The sequence below is a fragment of the Nicrophorus vespilloides genome, unplaced genomic scaffold (assembly GCF_001412225.1).
Source record: "Nicrophorus vespilloides isolate i.1.1-1 unplaced genomic scaffold, Nicve_v1.0, whole genome shotgun sequence".
NCBI classification, from domain to species: domain Eukaryota; kingdom Metazoa; phylum Arthropoda; class Insecta; order Coleoptera; family Silphidae; genus Nicrophorus; species Nicrophorus vespilloides.
Genome location: NW_017100110.1, coordinates 626,826 through 647,304, shown reverse-complemented (window position 1 = coordinate 647,304; position 20,479 = coordinate 626,826). Strand labels below are relative to the sequence as shown.

General features: G+C 34.9%; 5 protein-coding genes across 11 annotated transcripts; 4 read left to right on the top strand and 1 right to left on the bottom strand.

Annotated features, from left to right (window-relative positions):
* Window positions 1–49: 49 nt before the first annotated feature.
* On the top strand, window positions 50–3,564 carry LOC108568446 (zinc finger protein 598). Of its 2 annotated transcripts, XM_017929539.1 has the most exons (7): window positions 50–119; window positions 185–416; window positions 480–826; window positions 1,073–1,311; window positions 1,363–1,713; window positions 1,934–2,174; window positions 2,228–3,564. In XM_017929539.1, the coding sequence occupies exons 2-7, from the start codon at window positions 225–227 to the stop codon at window positions 3,447–3,449; spliced, it is 2,592 nt and encodes an 863-aa protein (XP_017785028.1). In that variant the 5' UTR covers window positions 50–119; window positions 185–224; the 3' UTR covers window positions 3,450–3,564. The 2 variants fall into 2 exon arrangements, with proteins under 2 accessions (XP_017785028.1, XP_017785027.1); XM_017929538.1 differs by lacking the exon at window positions 50–119 and having other exon boundaries at window positions 136–416.
* An 870-nt stretch (window positions 3,565–4,434) lies between these two features.
* LOC108568429 (prominin-like protein) lies at window positions 4,435–15,004 on the top strand. Of its 5 annotated transcripts, none has more exons than XM_017929505.1 (17): window positions 4,435–4,740; window positions 9,261–9,714; window positions 10,043–10,304; window positions 10,367–10,554; window positions 10,609–10,773; window positions 10,842–10,963; window positions 11,039–11,062; window positions 11,204–11,649; window positions 11,712–12,132; window positions 12,191–12,376; window positions 12,431–12,565; window positions 12,621–12,779; window positions 12,837–12,952; window positions 13,295–13,342; window positions 13,473–13,607; window positions 13,952–14,047; window positions 14,115–15,004. In XM_017929505.1, the coding sequence occupies exons 2-17, from the start codon at window positions 9,351–9,353 to the stop codon at window positions 14,122–14,124; spliced, it is 2,877 nt and encodes a 958-aa protein (XP_017784994.1). In that variant the 5' UTR covers window positions 4,435–4,740; window positions 9,261–9,350; the 3' UTR covers window positions 14,125–15,004. The 5 variants fall into 5 exon arrangements, with proteins under 5 accessions (XP_017784994.1, XP_017784993.1, XP_017784995.1 ...); XM_017929504.1 differs by having other exon boundaries at window positions 9,256–9,714; XM_017929506.1 differs by lacking the exon at window positions 11,039–11,062 and having other exon boundaries at window positions 9,256–9,714.
* Window positions 15,005–15,478: 474 nt separating this feature from the next.
* LOC108568448 (pachytene checkpoint protein 2 homolog) lies at window positions 15,479–17,211 on the top strand. Of its 2 annotated transcripts, none has more exons than XM_017929541.1 (7): window positions 15,479–15,610; window positions 15,667–15,826; window positions 15,879–16,079; window positions 16,131–16,358; window positions 16,413–16,539; window positions 16,602–16,822; window positions 16,877–17,211. In XM_017929541.1, exons 1-7 carry the CDS (start codon window positions 15,570–15,572, stop codon window positions 17,123–17,125), a joined length of 1,227 nt encoding a protein of 408 aa, XP_017785030.1. In that variant the 5' UTR covers window positions 15,479–15,569; the 3' UTR covers window positions 17,126–17,211. The 2 variants fall into 2 exon arrangements, with proteins under 2 accessions (XP_017785030.1, XP_017785033.1); XM_017929544.1 differs by having other exon boundaries at window positions 16,881–17,004.
* Window positions 17,138–19,611, bottom strand: LOC108568447 (general transcription factor 3C polypeptide 3). Its single transcript, XM_017929540.1, has one exon. It carries the CDS (start codon window positions 19,591–19,593, stop codon window positions 17,224–17,226), a length of 2,370 nt encoding a protein of 789 aa, XP_017785029.1. The 5' UTR covers window positions 19,594–19,611; the 3' UTR covers window positions 17,138–17,223.
* A 47-nt stretch (window positions 19,612–19,658) lies between these two features.
* LOC108568449 (coiled-coil domain-containing protein 115) lies at window positions 19,659–20,243 on the top strand. Its single transcript, XM_017929545.1, has one exon. It carries the CDS (start codon window positions 19,746–19,748, stop codon window positions 20,220–20,222), a length of 477 nt encoding a protein of 158 aa, XP_017785034.1. The 5' UTR covers window positions 19,659–19,745; the 3' UTR covers window positions 20,223–20,243.
* The last annotated feature ends 236 nt before the right edge of the window (window positions 20,244–20,479 follow it).

Sequence of the window (20,479 nt, the reverse complement as noted above, 5' to 3'; positions counted from 1 at the left end):
TTAAAAATTCCACGTGTTCTCGTACAGTGGCGCCTCCACGTGAATATTGTTGTAATCTTTCAAGAATAGTATAGAAATCCCCTAGTTTTTTCTGCTGTATCTCTGACGTTTGATCAAAAGTAAGGTTGTGTTGTGTTTGAGAGTGTGTCGTTTGCAGTCATAGGTTGCAGTAAAGGGTTTTTAGGTATTTCTTTGTGCACCCACTAAGATTACATAGCGAAACCATGTCGAGAGAGGCAACTGCCGTGATGAACAACTCCGCCGATTCTGAGAGCACCTGTGTGGTGTGCTTCAAGAGTGTTGAGATCTACTCCATTGGACAATGTGAGCATCCTGTCTGCTACGAGTGCTCTACTCGCATGAGGGTGCTGTGCAAGCAGAATGAATGCCCCATATGCAGGGCAGACCTACCAAAGGTATATAGCATCTCCCCGAAACATTATCATGATTACATAATTAACATATGTTCAATATTTCAGGTGATTTTCACTAAGCAGATTGATCTGTTTGAGAACCTTCGCTCTAAAACTGAGAGGACTAACCTTCAAGATGTCAAATATGGAATGTACTTTTGTTCTCCATCCATTCAAACTGCCTACTATCGTCTATTAGAGTTTGCTTGCCACATTTGTTTACCTCATGAGAGGAAATGGCCATTCAAAACTTTTAATCAACTAAAGGACCATATGCGCCGAGAACATGAACTTTTCTACTGCGATATATGTGTAGATAACTTAAAGATATTCTCATTTGAAAGGCGAACCTATACAAGAAGTGAACTAGCACAGCACAGAAGGAAAGGAGACTCCGATAATAAATCGCACAGGTAATATTGCATAATCTTACATGAATAATACATGTTGCACTCATTATTTCACATCTGATTTTTTTTTTTCTTTTTCAATTTTTTATGGAAAATGGTACTTTAATGTGTTTTTTTTTTATAAAAAGACTAAGTTGTAGACATGAAAAGCAATGTTATTCACTTATTTATTTTGAGAATAGGGTATTCTACTATATATTATATATATATTAATGTAAAAGTAACTGATCTTTTATTCTTATATTTCAGAGGACATCCGCTTTGTGAGTTTTGCGATCAGCGTTATTTGGATGGGGATGAACTGTTCCGACATTTGCGCAGGGACCATCTGTATTGTCATTTTTGTGATGCCGATGGCAAACACCAGTATTATCCTACATACGATGATTTAAAGAATCATTTTCTGGATGAACATTATTTATGTGAGGAAGGTGATTGCAAAAATGAACAATTCACGTCCGTTTTTCGCACAGACATCGATTATAAAGGTTGGTAATTTAATGTTTAGGCGATTTAAGATGTAACTGTTATTTTTAAAGCTCACGTTGCGTCCGCGCATTCAAAGCATTTGAGCCGCGCAGCCAATAAGCAGGCAAGGACATTGGAGGTTGAGTTCAATTTTGGGCCTAGGCGTAACGATCAGAATGGCCCTCGTCAGAGTAACAACAATCATCACAGGCATATCGACAACAGTGATGGTGCTGCGTCATATGAGAACTTCGGAACTGAACCTGGAGGGTCCAATCATCAAGTGTTTGTAAATCCATTGAGGGATGCCAATTTTCCCACTTTGGGTGGTACCGAAGGATCCGCCTCTTCTGCTCGAGCGAACGTCAAATTCTCATCGAAATTCTCAGGCAATTTTTCGCGTGATGATTTTCCTACTTTAGGTTAGTTCAAACTAAAGATTAGTATAGCCTGACAAATAATAGTTTTACTATAACATTAAAAATTGTATAATTCTTATGCAAGGGCAAAGAAGATACATCTTAACCACTGTGATATTAATCAATGATTGTCGAACGCAATGGGTGAAATGTAATGTCATTTCACCCATTGCGTTCAAATATGTGTATACGGGAAGGATTATTCTGACTACTTATTTTTTAGGTGGTGGTCCACTTCCTCGTAATCTAACGATATCCAATCAAAAAATGAAGAAATCGGAAGATTTTCCCACACTGGGAGGTGCTAAGAATAATATCACAATTACAAAAACTTCAACAGCTTCAAGTTCCTCGTCGATGTCACTTAGAGGCGTATCCTCTCCACAAATCAAAAAGAACAAACATAATTTCCCTTCGCTTTGTGAGAGAGAAGGTCCTAGCAGTACTCTCAAATTAACACTAAAGTATAACCATTAGAAATTATACATTATATGAAATATTTAAACATTTGTTTCAGCCAACAGCAACCTCAATCTGGTAGGTCCAATCTGTCTATACATGTAAATCACAAGTCTAACGGTGCTGTGACCACGAAGATATCGACGGTGCCAACTACTACAGTTCACGTTCGGCCGAAATCTGTTGAAGACTTTCCTGCGCTAAGTCAAAATTCGAGTTCATCGTCAAGCAATAGTTCCGTAAAGCAGTGGGTGCAGCCGAAACCCAAAAAGGAGCCCAAACCAAAGGCAGCTCCTGCTCCCGTTCTTCCGCCTAGCAGCTTAGCGGAATTCCCCAGTCTCTCGAAGAAGAGCGATACCAAAAAAACATCTAGTGTTACGATGCCTATGAAGAATTGGTCCGAAACATCGAACGATAAGCAATCAAAAAATTCGGAAAATAAACAGAAAAGTGCGAAAGATAACAAGGGAAAGAAAAAAGTTACGGAAACTGCCACCGCCACTCCACCTACTAATAACAATATTGCTACGACCAGCGGCAATAAGAGCAAAAAGAAGAAAGGAAAGAACGGCGAAAGTTCTGCCAACCAAAGTGCCTTGAATTTAGAAAACGAAATCAAACGAGTTGAGCCTAAGCAAACCATCCCCATCAACGAAGTAGTCAAGAAGACGTCAACTTTGAAAATTGGTAATCTGGTACAGAAACAGCAAGTGCCGCAGAACCAAGCTCCAAAAGCCGCTGATTTCCCGGCTCTGGGTAAACCACCACCAGGTATAAATGTCAAACCACCACCTGGCTTCAATATCAAATCGACCAACGACCTGACGTTCACAAATAGCAGCGGTCAATCCTACTCAATTCTACCGGGCCATTCGTACAGTCACCCACACAATTTCAGCAGTAGAAATTGTAATCTGATCCAGAATTTCTTTACCAATAAGGATATAATGATGGAGTTCAAGAATTATTCGTACATGTTCCGCAACGGTAATTACTCGGCGGATAAATATTATAATCATTGTAAGGAAGTGCTTGGCGATGGTTTTTCCAAGGTATTTCCTGAGATGTTAGTTCTCTTACCGGACATTGAGAAGCAACAGGAACTGTTCAAAGTTCATAAGCGCAATAGCAACGTTGACGATCTAGAGGAGTGCGCGACCTGCAAACAAATCATCTTCCATCAAGAGCTGAAGCAGCATCTCAGCAATCACTACATGGAATATCACTATCCCGTGCTGGGCCAGACGACCAACGATACCGCGAATGCATGGAAGAAGTAACAAACAACAATAACGAGACATACAATTTTAAAATTAACTTTTAAAACAAACGAAATAAAAATGATGTGGGAAATGTGTGGCATATTTGCTAACGTATTCTATGATAAAACATAAATAATCTTTTTTTTTTTTTTAAACAAAGCATATGAACGTGTCGGCTTAATAATACAAGAAACGGAGAGGATTCTGTTTAATGTTAATCAATTGAAAGCAATAACTATATTGTTAATAACTGTTCTCTTTATTATGTTCTTCTTATTGACAAATTGTGTTTCTGCGCTATCCTTTTGTATTATTGAAACGCAATAACACGCAATGAGAGTATTTAATTTATTTTTGTAAAAAAAAACAGTTACCAATTAAGTTTGTTTGGTTTTTCGAGAAGAGAGTGAGAGGAAGTGTTTTAATATGGAATAGATTGGAGAAGGTTAAAAGAAATCTTGTGTAAATATATTATTATTCGTAATAAATAATAAGCAGATCAAAGCTGTGAAAGAATTTTAAAAATTGGGTGTTCTTGTTATAACTTATACATATATATAATATTAAAGAACGTTTTTATTCCTCAAATAATTTGTTGAATTCTAATTAAATTAGCTGCATTCGTAAACCAAGGCTTAAGTTACTAACTGTTATTAATCAGTAACAGACGTAATTTTTATCTATAACGGATTATGATAAAAAAAAGCGATTATATTGGAAATCCGGAGCTTAGGTAATTTATGATTGTTGCTTCGAAGAACTGAGTAAAGTTAAATTAGAATGCACGTAGAGGTCGCCACCAAATTATCTCAATCTTTTGAAAAGCTTGCATTACTTGTTTTGCGATTATCGCTCGGCTTGCAATCGTGAGAAATTTTTGAATGATTAAATAAGCTTTTGCAGTTAGTATAATTGCATCATCCTCATTAATCGGTACGAATTTGTCGTTACGTGGGTGGGGAAATGAAGAGTTCTTGGGTTTTTGTGAATGGCAGTTGGTGCGCATGTCAGTCAGTTAGCTGCGATCGTTCGTCTTGTGCGGACGTCTTGTTGCGGTCTCGGCCATAGCTGCCCTCTCTTGTGTACAAACAAACTGAACTTCTGGTCTGAGAGCCGACCCCACTTTGATGTGAAAAACACAGGATCATCCAATTCGAATGATCTCAGTGTCACATGTGATTATTCACCTAGTGCAATGACAACATAAAGGATTACACGGTATACTGAATAAAAGGAAGTGAAGAGGCGAAGGAGCGACAGAAGAAGAAAGAAAAACAACAGTTACGGGGAAAGGATATTACACTTAACGGTAATTTCTTGTTTTTTTTTCCGTTCCTACTACTAATCTATCGTAATTATTTTAATAGTATATATCCTATAGGTATGTATCCTATTGATTTGTTTATTAACAGATCGTTTGTCCTTTGTTAAACTTTTATTTCAGTTCAGCTTCCACAGCCTCCCTTTCTCGTCGATCTTGGGTCACCAGTTTTTTGGGCTCCGTTCTCTTCCGTTCTGCTTTTTTTTGTTGCTGTCCTTGTTTCTATCTTTTTAACTTCTGACATCCCCCTCAATTGATTCTATTAACGCGAATTCGTATTAATGGCACTCGCATCATCATCATCTCCATCATCCGGGTCAATTTAAATTCTAATCTCTTAATTTTTCATCTGTATTGCACCATTGTGCTGCATGCGTGTGTGGTCGGGCCTATACACCAAAATGTCTATTTATAGAATAAGCATTTCAGTCAGTGATGCTGATAACTTGACTTGATGATAACAGGCTCAAATACTGCATTTTTCTTGAACCAAAATGCACGCATCTCCTGTTTATTAGATATTACTCTTTAATATTTACATAGAAATACTTAAAACATCATTTAAGCATTATCAATACTTGTATTTATAGTTTAATTAAGTTGTTTATGTTTTCTAATATTATTATTTTTAAATATTAATTATCACATATAATTACATTACATACATTATAGCGGACATAATATAGTCTTATTTAGGTTGCTTAATTATCGCTTAATACTTAAATCTAAAGTGTTGTTTAAGATTTCCACAGATTATGGTGTGATTCAATCATTGGGTAAATATATTGCAAGCGAACAATTGCTTTTATCCGTATGGTTTTCGGTGATTATTTCATTACAAAAAACGATTAGGAATATTTCATTTTAAAATTGATATTTAAAAACTGAACAATGAGTCACATTATTGAATTGTATTAACGAAATAAGGAAAAATACTTAAATATAAATATATGTGATAATCATATCACATATAAAATAGATAAATATGCATATTTTTCGAAACATAAAGTCGACATTATACGAATTTATATATTGCGATCCGCGTTTCTTCACACTTCCTAATAATTAGAATACGATTCTTAGCAATATGATATGATTAGCGTAAATTGACATTTTTGTATTTGAAACGAAAAAGTAACCATTCTACTTTTATAATATTGGATTTTGAAAACTGATGACATACAGACACGAAGTTTATATGTTATTTACTTCGTGTTCATTTTTATTAAAAATACAATTAACTTTTATTAATATTGACAAAATTTAATGCAACAATATTGTAATTACATAAAAAGCAGAAAGAATAAAGTAGAACATAATCTCAATACGACGGGTTATTTGACAGTGGGCCTTTCCATTTTTTTATAAAAATGTTATCAAAATGTGTTCATTGCGTTAATAAATAATTTAATTCAGAAAATTTACATTACTCTCAGAAATGAAGCTTCTTGTATTTATTTCAGTAGGTTTATTTTCAGTAATTGAAATGTATTAGTTATTATCAGGTGTTCCATCTGACTAGATATTTCTAGGAATCGTGGACACTCAAACATGCAATTGCTCAAGGTATGAGATCAGTACAATTCTCAGCAGAAAAAAAAATGAATTGAGAAATCTTGATAAATGGACAAAGACATATGCAAGTCTTACATTTCATCAACAGAAGCAACTTATTATTATCTAATCGGATTTGTATGTTGCGGGAACTGGATCATCCATCAAATTATCTTTGGTAGCGCATGCAACAAGTCGGAGTGCTATGTCAATAACTACTATTACTCACTAGAAAGTATATACTATAAATGTTCCTTATCTCGCTTTGTCTCGCGAATTATTATTCATTTACTTATTTACAGTCAAAAACAGTTGCTCAGTTCTGGCAATTATATATCTAAATTTGTCCATATTCAAGATGGTAAATTCTTTTGTAAAACTATGATACATTCAGATTTGAATGAGTCATTTACTCGTAGGTGACTAAACTCTTACGTTCCGTTGCTTACGCGTTCGCGGAACAGTTACGAAACAGCTGGAGTTTTTACATTTAATGCTAAAAGTCTAATTGATTTTATTAAAATTTACCGGAGAGCAAGGCCACGCGCAATAAATCACAATCAGTTACAACCATGCAATAATAATTTCATGATTTTGAGGGTGGATCAACGAACAAATAAACGCCAATTGTTCCATTTAATTGGTTTATTTCTCCTTGCAATTTTGATAGCGCTTGTTTTTTTATTGCGAAAGTAGTTTCAATATTGTTTATTTTCGAAATGATAACATGCGCCTCAATTTATGACGTACCACTTCGTTACTACACTGTTTTGTTCTCAATATACAATGGAATACGTCGAAGTTTCTTATTTTTAAAGATTTTAGCCAAATCCGTCAATATAATTGTATTTAGTAATGATTCCTGTTTGTTTAGGGCAACCAAATCTTTGAAAACTATTTGTTACCTGCGAGAGATTTGGCAAACCATTGTAACTCCTTCTTCACGTTTCTCTTTTTTTATAAAACCACATAAATTACATAATGTTAACAACATTCAATAATTTATATATAATTTTTTCATATTTTTTAAATGTTTTCGATTAACGTTTAAATGGAAACGCCTGACTTACGTCACGTTTTTTTTTGTTTATTAATCAGTGTAATCGCAAATACTCAACGTGGATTAATGATCCAAAAATATTAATCAATGTATTTTACAGAAATACAATTCATCTTATTAACATTTCATTTATCTTATATCCTTATATGTTTACTACTTAATTGATTTCGCTAATTCTGCTACGCTGTGTACTGCGCATTTGCGCCAATTTTCTTAATAGCTTTATTGGACGAGTCAATGTGACAATTAGTTTTAATTAACCAGCGAGGATTGTTGTACGAATGGCCTGCCAAATAATCTTTTCATAACTTCATTTTACATAGTTTATCCGATGAAAATTAACTCATTATACAAAGCGTTTTCCCTTCTAACAATATGCTTAGCAGATGTGGTCGTAGCAACTAGCCTGTGGGGTATAATTACAGACCTTGAAATATACCCTGCACACTTTAGTTTCGTATCATTGCATTCTATACAATATATAAAAGTTTTTATCGCAATATTTTGTTTTTCGAATGACAATGGGTTTTGAGATTTAATTACCGATAAGGCCGAAAATAATAGTTTTTCATGAAATGAGTAATTCTCTCGTTTGTAGACATCCTGTTCCCTTTTTCGGCTTGAATTAGTCGACCGGGGGTGGCAGACGGGAAGTGCAGGGGCGGCTTGAAACGCTTCCAAATGAGCCTGCGGAATTAGAACACTGCATTCCGCGTCAGCTTTTAACATGCTTGTATTGCTGTAGACCTCAACGGGATCATGGAATTAAGAATAATTATATTGTTTTAAACTGATTATAATTATAATGAAACTAATAATAAATTTGATATAATTAATTGAATTTTTGCTGTAGGTTATACGTGATCATATATAGCAGGGGTGGCAAAACTTTTGATATAGGCAGTAGTCTACCAACATCGTATGTGTTAGTAGAAAAGAAAGTAATTTAAAGTCAAAAATAAGTTTCAAGTTAAAATCAATCATGACATGTGTACTTATCAGACCGACAGGCGGGCGAATAGGAATAGTTACCACCCCTGGTATGTAGCGTATTTATATTTCCTTGTTTTGTGCTTTATTTGTATAAAATATAAGTATTATGTATGTACTTAATAATGAACAATAACATGACTTAAGCCAGCGGTTTCCAAACTGGGAGGCGCCAAAAATTTTAATAAATTAATTTTTATACCATAATATCTTCAAATAAATAAAACGTGTCTATATTATTTAATCTATTAAAACAATAAAGGGTAAGGGAGGCGCGAAAAAGAAAAATTTTTTCGGGGAGGCGCGGAAAAAAAAAAATCCGGGGAGGCGTAGTAGCATAAAGTTTGGAAACCGCTGACTTAAGCATTGATGAAGGGATATATTTTATAATATTACTTATTAAATACCAATGAATAATATAAGTTGTTTCAAAAATACTTATATCATTCTTCTATAAAAAGTTTAGTAATAAAGTGTTAATTTATTAATTACCGATAAAATGCACCTGACAATAAGTCTCAAATTTAAATATAAAAACCTAGTATCACCTACTTTTGAACTATAAGACTCAATTGTAATTTGGTTTCTACGTCGATGGTGCGTTTTATGATCTCATAGTTGTAACATTACAAAAGGACAATATTTCATCATGCGTGAAAACAGTTTGATAGAATTGTTTCGTGGGAATAGACTTGCAAGTGAATAAAAGTCGATGTATCTCAAAAGAAATGTTTCGTGCTGGTGTTTTCGACTATGAATATGCATTTAATCTCTCTAAGAAATACGTGACTATTTTAACAATTATGTTGACGAAGGTCAGAGTGTTGGGTTTCCTTAGATGTATTGAATTTCAATATAAGGATTACACACTAATTAATATGGTTTCCCGTTCATTTCAGAATAGACCAAGAGCGGTACCATTTTGTGTGATATGCGATAAGATAAGAGCAAGTGGGTATTATCGAGTATTTTCGGCGGCGATTCAGTGCGAAACATGAAACGGTTGAAGAAACGTGATGGCGAGGTATCGCCCACGACGACGACGAAGAAGATGACAAGCCCGAATTCAAATCGGGTGAACTTGAATTGTTTTACAATGGTCCTAACGTGCACGTTCCTCCTTGGTCTGATGCACCTGACGGTCGGCGAAAGGATGTCGAACATCGTCTTGGTAAGCAGAGACCTGAACAAAGCCCTGATGGAGGTTCTTGCCGGCATTACTGACATCAACTACACTGAAATCCAAACTCGCAACGACTACAATAGCTCTACCTACTTTAATCCACGGGGGATGGCGGTCCTCTACAACATCACCACTAAATACATCAAAGCCATTAGCATCAATTTCCTGCCCACAGGTATATTTACATTTATTAATTAGATTATACTTTATGTAGTATTTCAGTTTATATTCGTGGCCTACAGAGGAAGCTTTAATTGTTTCCAGCTTGTTATCTAATTATACCGATTAGAGTTACGAAATGAACTTGACACAGATATAGCAGAGGTGCAAAAAAAAAGTGAATTGTAGTTGGTTTAATAATGATACTAATAATGTTCAATAAGCTACTTCAATGGCGCAACCGAGAACGGGATTATTGCACAAACCGAGAAAGTTTATTTGATATTTATTTTTGTGTTATTGTTTTATGATTATTTGAACAAACATTTTTTTTTTCCCGCTAGATCTGATCAGTTTCGAAGAGGATGGCAAAATCAACATCACTGATGATTATCAAAAGATCTTGCTAAATTACTGGCCGCTCATCACATTTTTAGTAGTTCTGGTTGCATTCGCTCTGTTTATGCCAATTTGTGGTCTCTGCTTTTGGTGCTGTCGTTGTTGCGGTAATTGTGGAGCAACGACCAAGTCTTACGACAAGAAGAGTGATCTCTGCAAGAAGCTGATATTTGCAACTCTGCTCATCGGTCTCGGAACTTTGATCCTGTAAATTATAAATACCAAAGTCTTCTTATTCCAAACTTATTATTTTCTTACTTTTCGTCTAGGTTCGGCGTTGTTTGTGCCTTTGTCACTAATCAACATATGCAGGATGGAACCGAATCCCTTACCAAAAACTTGAGAATCAGCGTGGACGATACTAATTCTTACATACATTCTACTAAAGATCAGATCAATGTACTACTCGACGCTAATTTTGCGCAGTTCAGTGACGCACTGTTCGACACTTTAAACAGTACGTTTTATTTCTTGAGTTTTTACAAACAATTAATGAATATATTTATTATAGACGCAAGTAGTATACTGTTCGAGAAACTAACTGAGGTGTCTAAGGCGGCTTCAATAAAGGATGCCGGAAAAATGATTGATACATTGAAAACCGTGAAAGCCAATTTGAAGAAGATAAAGGTATTGACCAATGAGTTACGGGTCGATGCTTCGCAACTAAACGATGGTAATTATTTTTAAAACGGTATTTGAGTTGATTTCATACTTTAAATAATAAATTGTACTTTTTCTCAGCTATGCGAAAATTGAAAAAAGATCTGTTTGCCGCTTTGAAAACCTGTGAACAAGAAAGCGATTGTTCGCAACTATTAGAAAATTATGTGAGCAAATTAGGCACAACCATTGACTTCGATAGTGTAAGTTTTTTCCCTTTAACAAATCACAACTAAATGTTTTCATCTTTCTTATAATTTAACATATTTTACATGCAGTTCCTGGACAGGTATTTTCCCAGGGTGAGTTCTAGCTTATGTGTTGTAGATACACGCATGTTCACAATAGACTTCCTAACATGCATATAGCTAAACTTACACTTAATACACTTGTTGATAAATTATCTTTTTTTTTTATCTAATATCGTAAATTTTCTATTATAGATTCCAGATATGACTTCCTCTATAAATAAATTGGACAAAGATTTAGACCAACAGTTTGTAGAGTCTATATCGAAAGGAATCACAGAGCTTAATGGAATACAAACTAATATAGAATCTAAACTGACGACTAAGCTGGATGATCTGAAGAAAGCTGTTAAAGATTCTGGCGATGATATTAAAAAACAGTCAACTGACATCACAAAATCAATGGATGAGACAGCTTCAAAATTAAATAAAGCGACAAAGAAGGCATTGAATGTTGCTGATAAATATATCAAAGAATATTCAAAGTACAGATTCTACATTGGTCTGGGCGTAAGTGTCGTGCTGCTGCTCATAGCCCTCTGCATTTCACTCGGTTTAGTCTGCGGTATTTGCGGTAAAAAGGCATCCGACATTGATGATGACTGTTGCAACAAAGGAGCTGGTAGTAAATTCTTAATCATGTAAGACCTAATTAATGAATCACATAATAAGTTATACAATCTAATCTTTTTTTTATTCTTAGAGGAGTAGCCATAATGTTTCTTTCTGCCTTCTTTTTGGTGATAGTTCTTCTTGCTCATTTCATTGCCGTTGTACCGCATCGAATGGTATGTGAACCGATGCGAGATCCTCAAATGAACGAGGTATTAATCTTCTTGGACAAAGCAATTCGCTGGGATAAGAATATTGGACTTAACATCACGCTACAAAAAATGATTCCAGACTGTTATAATAATAAGAGCGCCTATCACGTGTTCAATTTGAAAGAAAAATTCGATTTGGAAAAAATTGGAGATTTTATACATGATTTTCAAATCGACGAATTGCTTAACCAATTGGAAAAAGAATTGCAAATCGACGGCGTCACCCTCTTAAAAGATGAAGATCTAGATAAATTACAAAAATTAACTTTGGAAAATAATTTTAGCAAGGTTATCTCTGAGGTAAAATTGACGTTTACAACTCGTATCTGACGCTTTTCTAACTTGTTTGTGTTTTTAGCTAAGCATTAACTTCACTAATGTGGATTTGGGAGAATTCAGTAACGCGATCGATGTTGTTATTAAAAATTTAAAGGAAAAGGGAGAGACAGAAATTGTCACATCTTTGACTACAATTAAATTGCACATCGATACCTACATTGAAAAGGTTTTCAATCCAATGAAGAAGCACGCTGACGAAGTCATAGTAAGTTCTCTAAACATCACTGATTGAATGGTATGTAGCACCATATTCTTACAGAATCTAGCCAATACCACCGATTATGCAATGAGATTCGGCAAAGACAGTTTTGAAGAAGCAATCAAAGACCTCGTCGATAACATAAAATACGCGCAAGATTACTTGACAAACAACGGTACCATAGAGATTAAATCGGTAAGTTGATTATCTTAATGTCATATATTTAAACTAAATAATTGCATTTCTTTAGATTACTAAGCAATTTTCAACTACTATCCTGGATCAAGCAAAGAATTACACGACTAGGATCATTTACCATTTTGAACAAAAAATAGGCGATTGCGGTCCGGTAGCTTTAGTGCTCAACGGTACTTTAACTGCAACATGTGACAACATCTTAGCTCCAATGGTATTCAACATGGTTTTGTTATAATTTTCTTACTTAATGATTGACTAATACTTACAGAACGGATTTTGGTTCAGTATCTTTTGGTGCCTGGTTCTCTTCATACCGACAATCATTATTTCTGTTAAATTGGCCAGCGTTTATCAGAAACGCGATCAATACAGGGCCTGCGAATCGTAAGTTTGCTTTACAGATTCTACTCAACCATTCTTTGTTCAACCCTTGTTCAGTATTCAGATTTGTATTGTTTTAAATCAGGCGTGTCCAATCCATGGGCTTCATGCGTACCAAAACTGCTAATCAGCTATCATTAGTGTATTTTATGTGTTCTTCCAATGTGCCCCAGGAAAGCTAAAAGATTGGATATTCCTGATTTAAATTATTAGTATCAGAAATTCTATCTTCTCAAATAAGTGGTTATGTGTGTTTCGAAAGGGTTGAGCGAAGTATGTATGTCTAAGCTTTGTGAGCAGTGTCGCAATGTGCTTTATCTGATGTCATTCACTTTACTTTTGCAGCGATTATTTGTATGATGCATTTGATCGAGAAAGCGTCCCGTTGGCTCGGTAAGTCTCTTGTTTTGTTTTAACGATTACGCACGTGGTCTTGATCAAATGCATGCAAATTGAATCCGTTTCTTTCGCGTTCTCGCATTCAAAGATTTTATAATACATTATGTATGTCTTCGTTTTCTAGGACCAAAGCCAACAAAAAAAAGCAGAAGAAGAAGCGAGGCGATAACAGAGCTTATATGCCTGATAGGGATCGTAGGCACGACTATCCAGGCGGATCCCATCACGAGGACACCAGATATGCGGATATGGCTCCCAAGTAAGTTTAACCCTCATTTGTTACGAATATTAGTTATAAAGAGTTCCAGGCCTTAATTTTATCTTGCTTTGTATTTTTTTCTTCCTCAGCGGTTGGGATTTTGGGTCGACCCATTTCTAAGCTCTAAAGGCAACAGTTTTTGTTTGTTTTTCTTTACAGAATGTCCTTTGCCCATTGTTGTGTTATTGATTGAAACGCTTATATTTATTCCTTTATAATTATTAATTTAGTATAAACGAAATTTAATTTATTGATAATTTATTTTTACCATTTATTGTGATTGTCTTTTGTGTCATCGGCTTTTTGCTAAATGTTCCTTTTTTTGCTTCCCGTACCGTTTCTAGAAATTATGGAGACTTTCCGAATGGCGGCCCGCCCCAATACGAGAGAGCCCCCACCGAATACGAAAGACCTCCTCCATACTACTACCAGGGTTCCGGGTAAGTTATTTAATTAGTCATATTATATTCGTCACAGTATAAACTAATTGTGTATTTCATCTTGTAGGGACCATTAAACAGACTGAGAATTCTGAGCTATGTGAACAAAACGATGGGATAATAACAGACTGAGACTCGACTATGCTTTATAAGCAGCATGGAAAGAAAACCCGTTTCTTTCCTTCCCTTCATATTTTACTTTAAAATTTAAATTTAAGTTAATGGTTTGCGTAACAGTATAACTGATAAACAAACAACCAGTAAATTTCCCTTAACAGACGACACTCATCCTCCAATTTCATTAGACACTAATCGGCGGTGAGTTTGCTCAAAAGAGGTTTTATATATAAGTTTTTAATTATTGTAATTCCGAAATTGAAAGTTAGGGAAAATAATGGAACATAATGTGATTGTAGTAGTACGGAGCGTGGAATATATTTACAATAATTATTGATTATTATTACACGGTTTGATCGTCAACGACGGTTAAGTCCCTTTTTAAATGTGCAATTTATTCCAAAATCGATACAAATTTATATTATATTCTCTATATATACATATATAAATGTGAACGTATATTATACATGTATTTTATCATCACAGGGAATCATGTTACAAGTAACGTAGTAATATTGTTCATGATGTAATGGGTGTTGTATGGTGGAAACTTCCCCCCGGCCCCGCCTTCCCACCACTCTTTCTCTCTTCAACACGTTACGGTTAAATTTCAAGTATGTCTCGCTGCTCAAATCCGACGTCGTTTGCAATTTAATCGCAACGCCCACCACCGTTCTGTCAATTTGTTAAATCGAATTCAAACCCACTCCTCAATTAGGTAGACTTTCTTCCATCTCGACATAACCAAATATTTTATTTTTTACACATATATCGGATTCGATATTTTAGTTTTTCCGCAACTGCCTAAATTGCATTGCAAGTTAGTTTATTTAGTGTGTATCATTCTCTTCTCCACGAATAGAATTAAGTTTAGTTAAGTAAGAGTTGATTGAGGAATGGATTTAATATAATAACAAACAAATAAAAAACTAGTTACATTTCTTATAGAGAGAAAAAAAATGTTCAAACTCAGAAACGTTTCTGCTCAATATTTTTGAAAATGTTTTACGCCAAGAATTTGTATTTAATTTTTATCCTGTTTATTTCATTTTTTGCCATACTCTTATTATTATTATTATAAATATATTTAATATTATACATATATAAAAATTAAGAGATAATGTTATATAATATATATATTATGAGGAATATAAATTCCAGTGTTTATAAATACAAATATATTCCTTAGAAACATTTCTGGTGTTTATTATTTATTTTATCCTTATTCACAAAAATAAGTCGTTCGAAACTTTCCGTTCTACAAATAGAAATGGTGTAGCGCCATCTGTCTCATTTTCAAATTCAAATAAGAGTCTTAACGTTTTAGTGAATTTTATCCAAATACAATTTCTGTTCATGAAATACTTGTGTGACCTGTGCAATTGGTCGTAGCCATAAATAAATTATGGACAAAATTAACGTAGAAATTGTGCTCAAGCAATCCAGGTAAGCATTTGTATAACCGAAAATATAAAGTATTTACATTTCTAACCTAACTTTAGCGCAATTTCCACCAAAGAAGTAATTGCAATTTGTCGACAATTTCTGAATAAAAATCGCGTTAAGCCAGGTACAATTATCTCAGCGTTCGACAAAATTGAAAATTTGCTTCTTCATGAGGACGTGCAGCAGATTATAATAGATGAACTACATAATCAAGATGTAAGTATTTCTTTAAATTCTGAGAACTTGTTTGTGAATACGTTTTTTTAAGGAGGTAAATTTACAAGTGGACTACTCAAAAGATAATGTAAATTGGCATGTATATAAATTGGACCTTAAAGGTCCACAGAATGATGTTTGCGAAGATGATACTGGAACGGAAGTCAATCTGGCTACATTGTGGATGTTGCCATCCATTGATATTCACAACACATGGGAGAATCTTATATACAACAATAATATAAAAGAAAATGTATGTCAACTTACAATAATTGATTATTGAATTATAATTATATCATTATAGCTTTTGAATTATGCCTATGCAATGATGGAGTTTTCCAAGAAAGGTGTCAACCAAAAGATTATTAGCTGCAACAAAGTAATCCTGTTACACGGACCTCCAGGCACTGGTAAAACATCATTATGTAAGGCTTTAGCTCAGAAGCTATGCATACGGATGAATGATAAATACAAGCAAAGCATCCTAATTGAAATTAACAGCAACAGTTTGTTTTCCAAATGGTTTTCAGAAGTACGTTGAAAGTTTTTGTTGTTTGATCATATAATGCCTAATTTATATTTGCAGAGTGGAAAATTGGTAATTAAAATGTTCGATAAAATCAAAGAAATTATAGAAGTTGCCAATACGCTTGTTTGCGTGTTAATTGATGAAATTGAATCGCTCGCTCATGCACGAGAAATCTGCTTATCAGGTATTATCATCATATGTTATACAAAATAAAATAATAATTGACACATACTTCGATTCTTCAAGGAAACGAACCGTCTGATGCTTTAAAAGTGGTAAACACAGTGCTAACACAAATTGATCAGATCAAACGATACCCGAATGTAATCATCTTCACCACCTCGAATATGACGAACGCCATAGATCTGGCCTTCGTAGACAGAGCTGATGTGAAACAATACATTGGACCACCCGGGACGAGAGCCATATTTGACATATACTTGTCTTGTATTGTGGAACTCATCAAGGTAGGAGTCGTCTGCAAAAATCTGAATTAAGTAATATAAATATATATATTTCAGACAGGCATTATCATCTACAATTTCGATTCTAATATAACGGACATTGGAAGCGAGAACGAAGAAAAGCTTTTGAAAATAAGTAAGGACAGTGAGAGTCTGAGCGGCAGGATGCTGAGGAAGTTACCTTTTCTTACACACGCTTTATTTCTAAACAACAAGAATGTTGGACTATCTACCTTCCTAGATGGACTTAGCAAAGCCGTTAAGTATGAAAAGGAACAGCGTGAGCTTTTGAAAAGTTCAAATTAAAATAGTCATAAGTGAGAAATGTTATATTTTATTTAAATTATATTACAAAATAACAACTTCAATGTAAGTTAAGCACATGTTGTGTTCCAAATAAATATTTATATTGTCAGATATTTGATCATAATATTTCTAGCCCCAATAAAATTTTCAGAGTCCCTGTAAATTAGGCACAAATTGAATGCAGCTTCTCGCTGAAGATTTAATATTTCTGGATATTCGTCTATCAGAGAATTTGTGTACTCCAAGCATTGAAGGTAATAATGTTTAGCTAGATGTAGTATGCCATACTGGTGGTACAATCTGCCAAGGTTGTAGCAGACCTCTTGATAAGCTAATTTACCGCGATTCTTCGCGTAATTATGAAAAAGGCCATATGTACATTGCGTCAGATCTTTCTTACCCTCATGCCTCTTTTGATTTGTGACTTGGAGAAAGACGCTGCCCAGCAGCAGATATACAAAAGGAGTAGGCTGGTTCTTGAGCAATGGTAGCAAATGAATGATGGCAATCTTGTACATTCCCGAAGACACGGCAATATTTGCCTCTAATACTTTAGTGATGGCCAAGTTAGGGTACAGCATCAAGAATCGATTCTGCCTGGAATCGACGAACGTCAGCATCGTTTGATTGTAAATATTCCACAGCAGATTATTTTTGCCATTCTTCGAGCTCACCGATTGTTTGGCTATTTGCCAGCTATGTTCCTTCAAAAACATGCATGCGTATAAGACCATTGCATGCAAGTCGCTGGTATAATTTTTGAACCTTGTGGAGCTGAGAGCGTTGAAGACGAACCTTTTCATTTGCTCAAAGTGCCGATTGACGTAACTGTAGTTCATGATCTCCAGGAAAAAATCATATTCCTCCTCGACGGAGGGCTCACGTGAACTTTCGAAAAAATTGCAGAGGTCTTCATCCCTCAGGTTTCTCAGTTCACGTATCTTGTTGAGTTTCTCGCGTACACTCACTCGGAAAGTGAGAATACGTAGCTCGGCTTCATCAGGAGCAATAACCAAGCAATGCCGTCGGAGAAATGTTTCAAACTCCATATAGAGCTCTTCATTCTTCTTTATTTTCATCAATAAACGCATTCTTTTCATAGCAACTGGGACGTCAACTTCGTTGGTCTCCGCCGTATTCTGTCGCAGAACTTTTAAAGCCTCCCTAACCTTGTCCACTTTCAAAAGAAGATCACTTAACGGGATCTTTACTTCGATGTGCTGTGGCGCAAGTCGAACCACAGTGTAGTAGCTTTCGATCGCTTGTTCGTCCATATTACATTCTCGCTGGCATTCCGCGTATTTTAACCAGACGGCAGCCAAACTGAAATTTTTGCTTTTTATCAGCGGAACTAACAGCTTGAGAGCTTTCATATGTTGCTTTTTCTTCATCATGGCTTCGGCAACGTCTAAGAACAAATCTCCTATATTTTCAGCGTTGTTATCGTCATCCAGTAACGGATTTACAAGTTTATCCACTAAATCGTAAGATTCCAAATGTACCAAGCAGATGATGAATTTAATCTGCAGATCAATCAATATCTCTTGTCGCATCGTATACGAGATAATTTCCACCTTCTGATCATCGCCAATAAGTATTTCCATTTCAATGTTACAGTACTGAACAAAAATATCCAAGCAGTTTGGAAAATTGCCCATCAAAATCAACAGCTCTAAATAAATATTCACAAGTTCAGGTGTAATGTATTGTTTACATTTCTTAAATGGTATTTCAATCATCTCAATTGCCTTGGCATAATCTTTTTCTTTATGATAATATTCAGCCAACTCTTTAGCTAAATCCATGAGAGCATCATGGTCACATTCTTTGTATTGATTTAATAGCTTTATCTTTGCTTTGATCACAAATTTGTGGTCCTTGAGTAGTTCCAATAATTGTATTCTCTTTAAGTGTATTTCATAGTTGTCAGGTTGAGTGCTCACAGCTCTAGAGTAACAGGTTACCGCTGCTGGAATATTATTGCGTGTTATGTACAGTTGACCCAATCTCATCCACTGATCAACATCACCCCTTTTTAAATGTGCAGCTATACTCAAATACTGCAACATCTTATCATCATCTTTGTTCTCATAAATCTGGCACAGAGTCACATATGGTTCATATGCATGAGGTTGTTGCCTGATCACTTCATAACACATTTTCTCAGAGAGATCACAATCTCCTCTTGCAAATCTTAAATTAGCCTCACCCATCAGTCCCTTCAAATGGATTGGCAGCTTTGATTTCTGTATTTTCCACTTTTTCTTCTTTTGATCTTCAAAGTCAAGCTCATTTGCATAGTCCTCATCAATATTCTCATTGATTTCACCCTCTTCGTCCTCTTCATCACTGCTCACAACTTTTTGAGAATCTTCACTATTATATTCTTGCATTTCCATAGCTTCAACTTCTAAACTTGAATCCATTTTTAGGTTATTTGCAGTAGACATAAGTGATACAAATAACATACATGAAGTTGTCTCTTAGTTCACAGATATATTGAATGAAGTTGTATAATCAAAGTCATATGATAAACAATAACCTATATTCGTTTTCTTGTTAAAGTCAGTTAAAGTGTTGAGAAATAATTTAAAACAAATCGTTAGAATATTATTAAAATATGTCGCCGGATTTGGATAGAATTAATTCGATATTGGATAAGTTGACTTTAGATTCTTTAACACTGATGGAGAAACATATCCAGAGCAAACTGGAATTAGAAAAGTGCATGTCAGAAGGTGAATCAAATTTAGCCAAAGCTAGGTACATAAAAGGACAAAATGCAGTTTCTCAACTACAATTGCCCACTGAGGACAGCAAAGAGTTCAATGCTTTAGCTACAGTTCATCGAGATAAAAATAGCAAGTTGCAAGAAGAGGTATTTGATTTGGAAATTAGGAAAGCAACAAATGAGGAGAATCCCTTGAAGTGGTTTGGAATTTTGATACCACAGAGCATGCACAAAGCACAGGATGACTACAAAAGGTCCCTACATCGAGTCAAGGAATCAGCAAATATTCAAGTGCAATTGCATCAAACACTTTCAACTATGAAACAAATGAAATTGTTAAAAAAACAAATTATGTGCAAAGAATAAAAATGATCATTATATTCATTATTTGAATTAGCAATTGTATAGTAGCTCCCTCTACATTTTCCTTGTTGATTACTTTTTTGTTTGTTGTTTGTAGTAACGATGAGTATTGATATCACGATTCTATTTGATTCAGCATTTTTAGCATTTTCAACTGCAGTTGAATCGAATTTGATACCACCACTACTACAGAGATATGCATTTGAAACGATGATGGTGGTGGTTGGTTGGTGGTTGTAGATGGTGCTGATGTAGCGGTT

What these genes read in the sequence shown, in the direction of transcription:
- LOC108568448 (XM_017929541.1), top strand. Translation starts at nt 15,570, where the DNA reads ATGGACAAAATTAACGTAGAAATTGTGCTCAAGCAATCCAG. An exon ending in TTTCCAAATGGTTTTCAGAA is followed by an intron (nt 16,359 to 16,412) that starts GTACGTTGAAAG and finishes TTATATTTGCAG; the next exon opens with AGTGGAAAATTGGTAATTAA. An exon ending in GTATTGTGGAACTCATCAAG is followed by an intron (nt 16,823 to 16,876) that starts GTAGGAGTCGTC and finishes TATATATTTCAG; the next exon opens with ACAGGCATTATCATCTACAA.
- LOC108568446 (XM_017929539.1), top strand. Translation starts at nt 225, where the DNA reads ATGTCGAGAGAGGCAACTGCCGTGATGAACAACTCCGCCGATTCTGAG. An exon ending in GCAGGGCAGACCTACCAAAG is followed by an intron (nt 417 to 479) that starts GTATATAGCATC and finishes TCAATATTTCAG; the next exon opens with GTGATTTTCACTAAGCAGAT. An exon ending in CACAGACATCGATTATAAAG is followed by an intron (nt 1,312 to 1,362) that starts GTTGGTAATTTA and finishes TTATTTTTAAAG; the next exon opens with CTCACGTTGCGTCCGCGCAT.
- LOC108568447 (XM_017929540.1), bottom strand. Translation starts at nt 19,593, where the DNA reads ATGTTATTTGTATCACTTATGTCTACTGCAAATAACCTAAAAATGGAT.
- LOC108568449 (XM_017929545.1), top strand. Translation starts at nt 19,746, where the DNA reads ATGTCGCCGGATTTGGATAGAATTAATTCGATATTGGATAAGTTGACT.
- LOC108568429 (XM_017929505.1), top strand. Translation starts at nt 9,351, where the DNA reads ATGAAACGGTTGAAGAAACGTGATGGCGAGGTATCGCCCACGACGACG. An exon ending in GTACCATAGAGATTAAATCG is followed by an intron (nt 12,566 to 12,620) that starts GTAAGTTGATTA and finishes GCATTTCTTTAG; the next exon opens with ATTACTAAGCAATTTTCAAC. An exon ending in GAAAGCGTCCCGTTGGCTCG is followed by an intron (nt 13,343 to 13,472) that starts GTAAGTCTCTTG and finishes TTCGTTTTCTAG; the next exon opens with GACCAAAGCCAACAAAAAAA.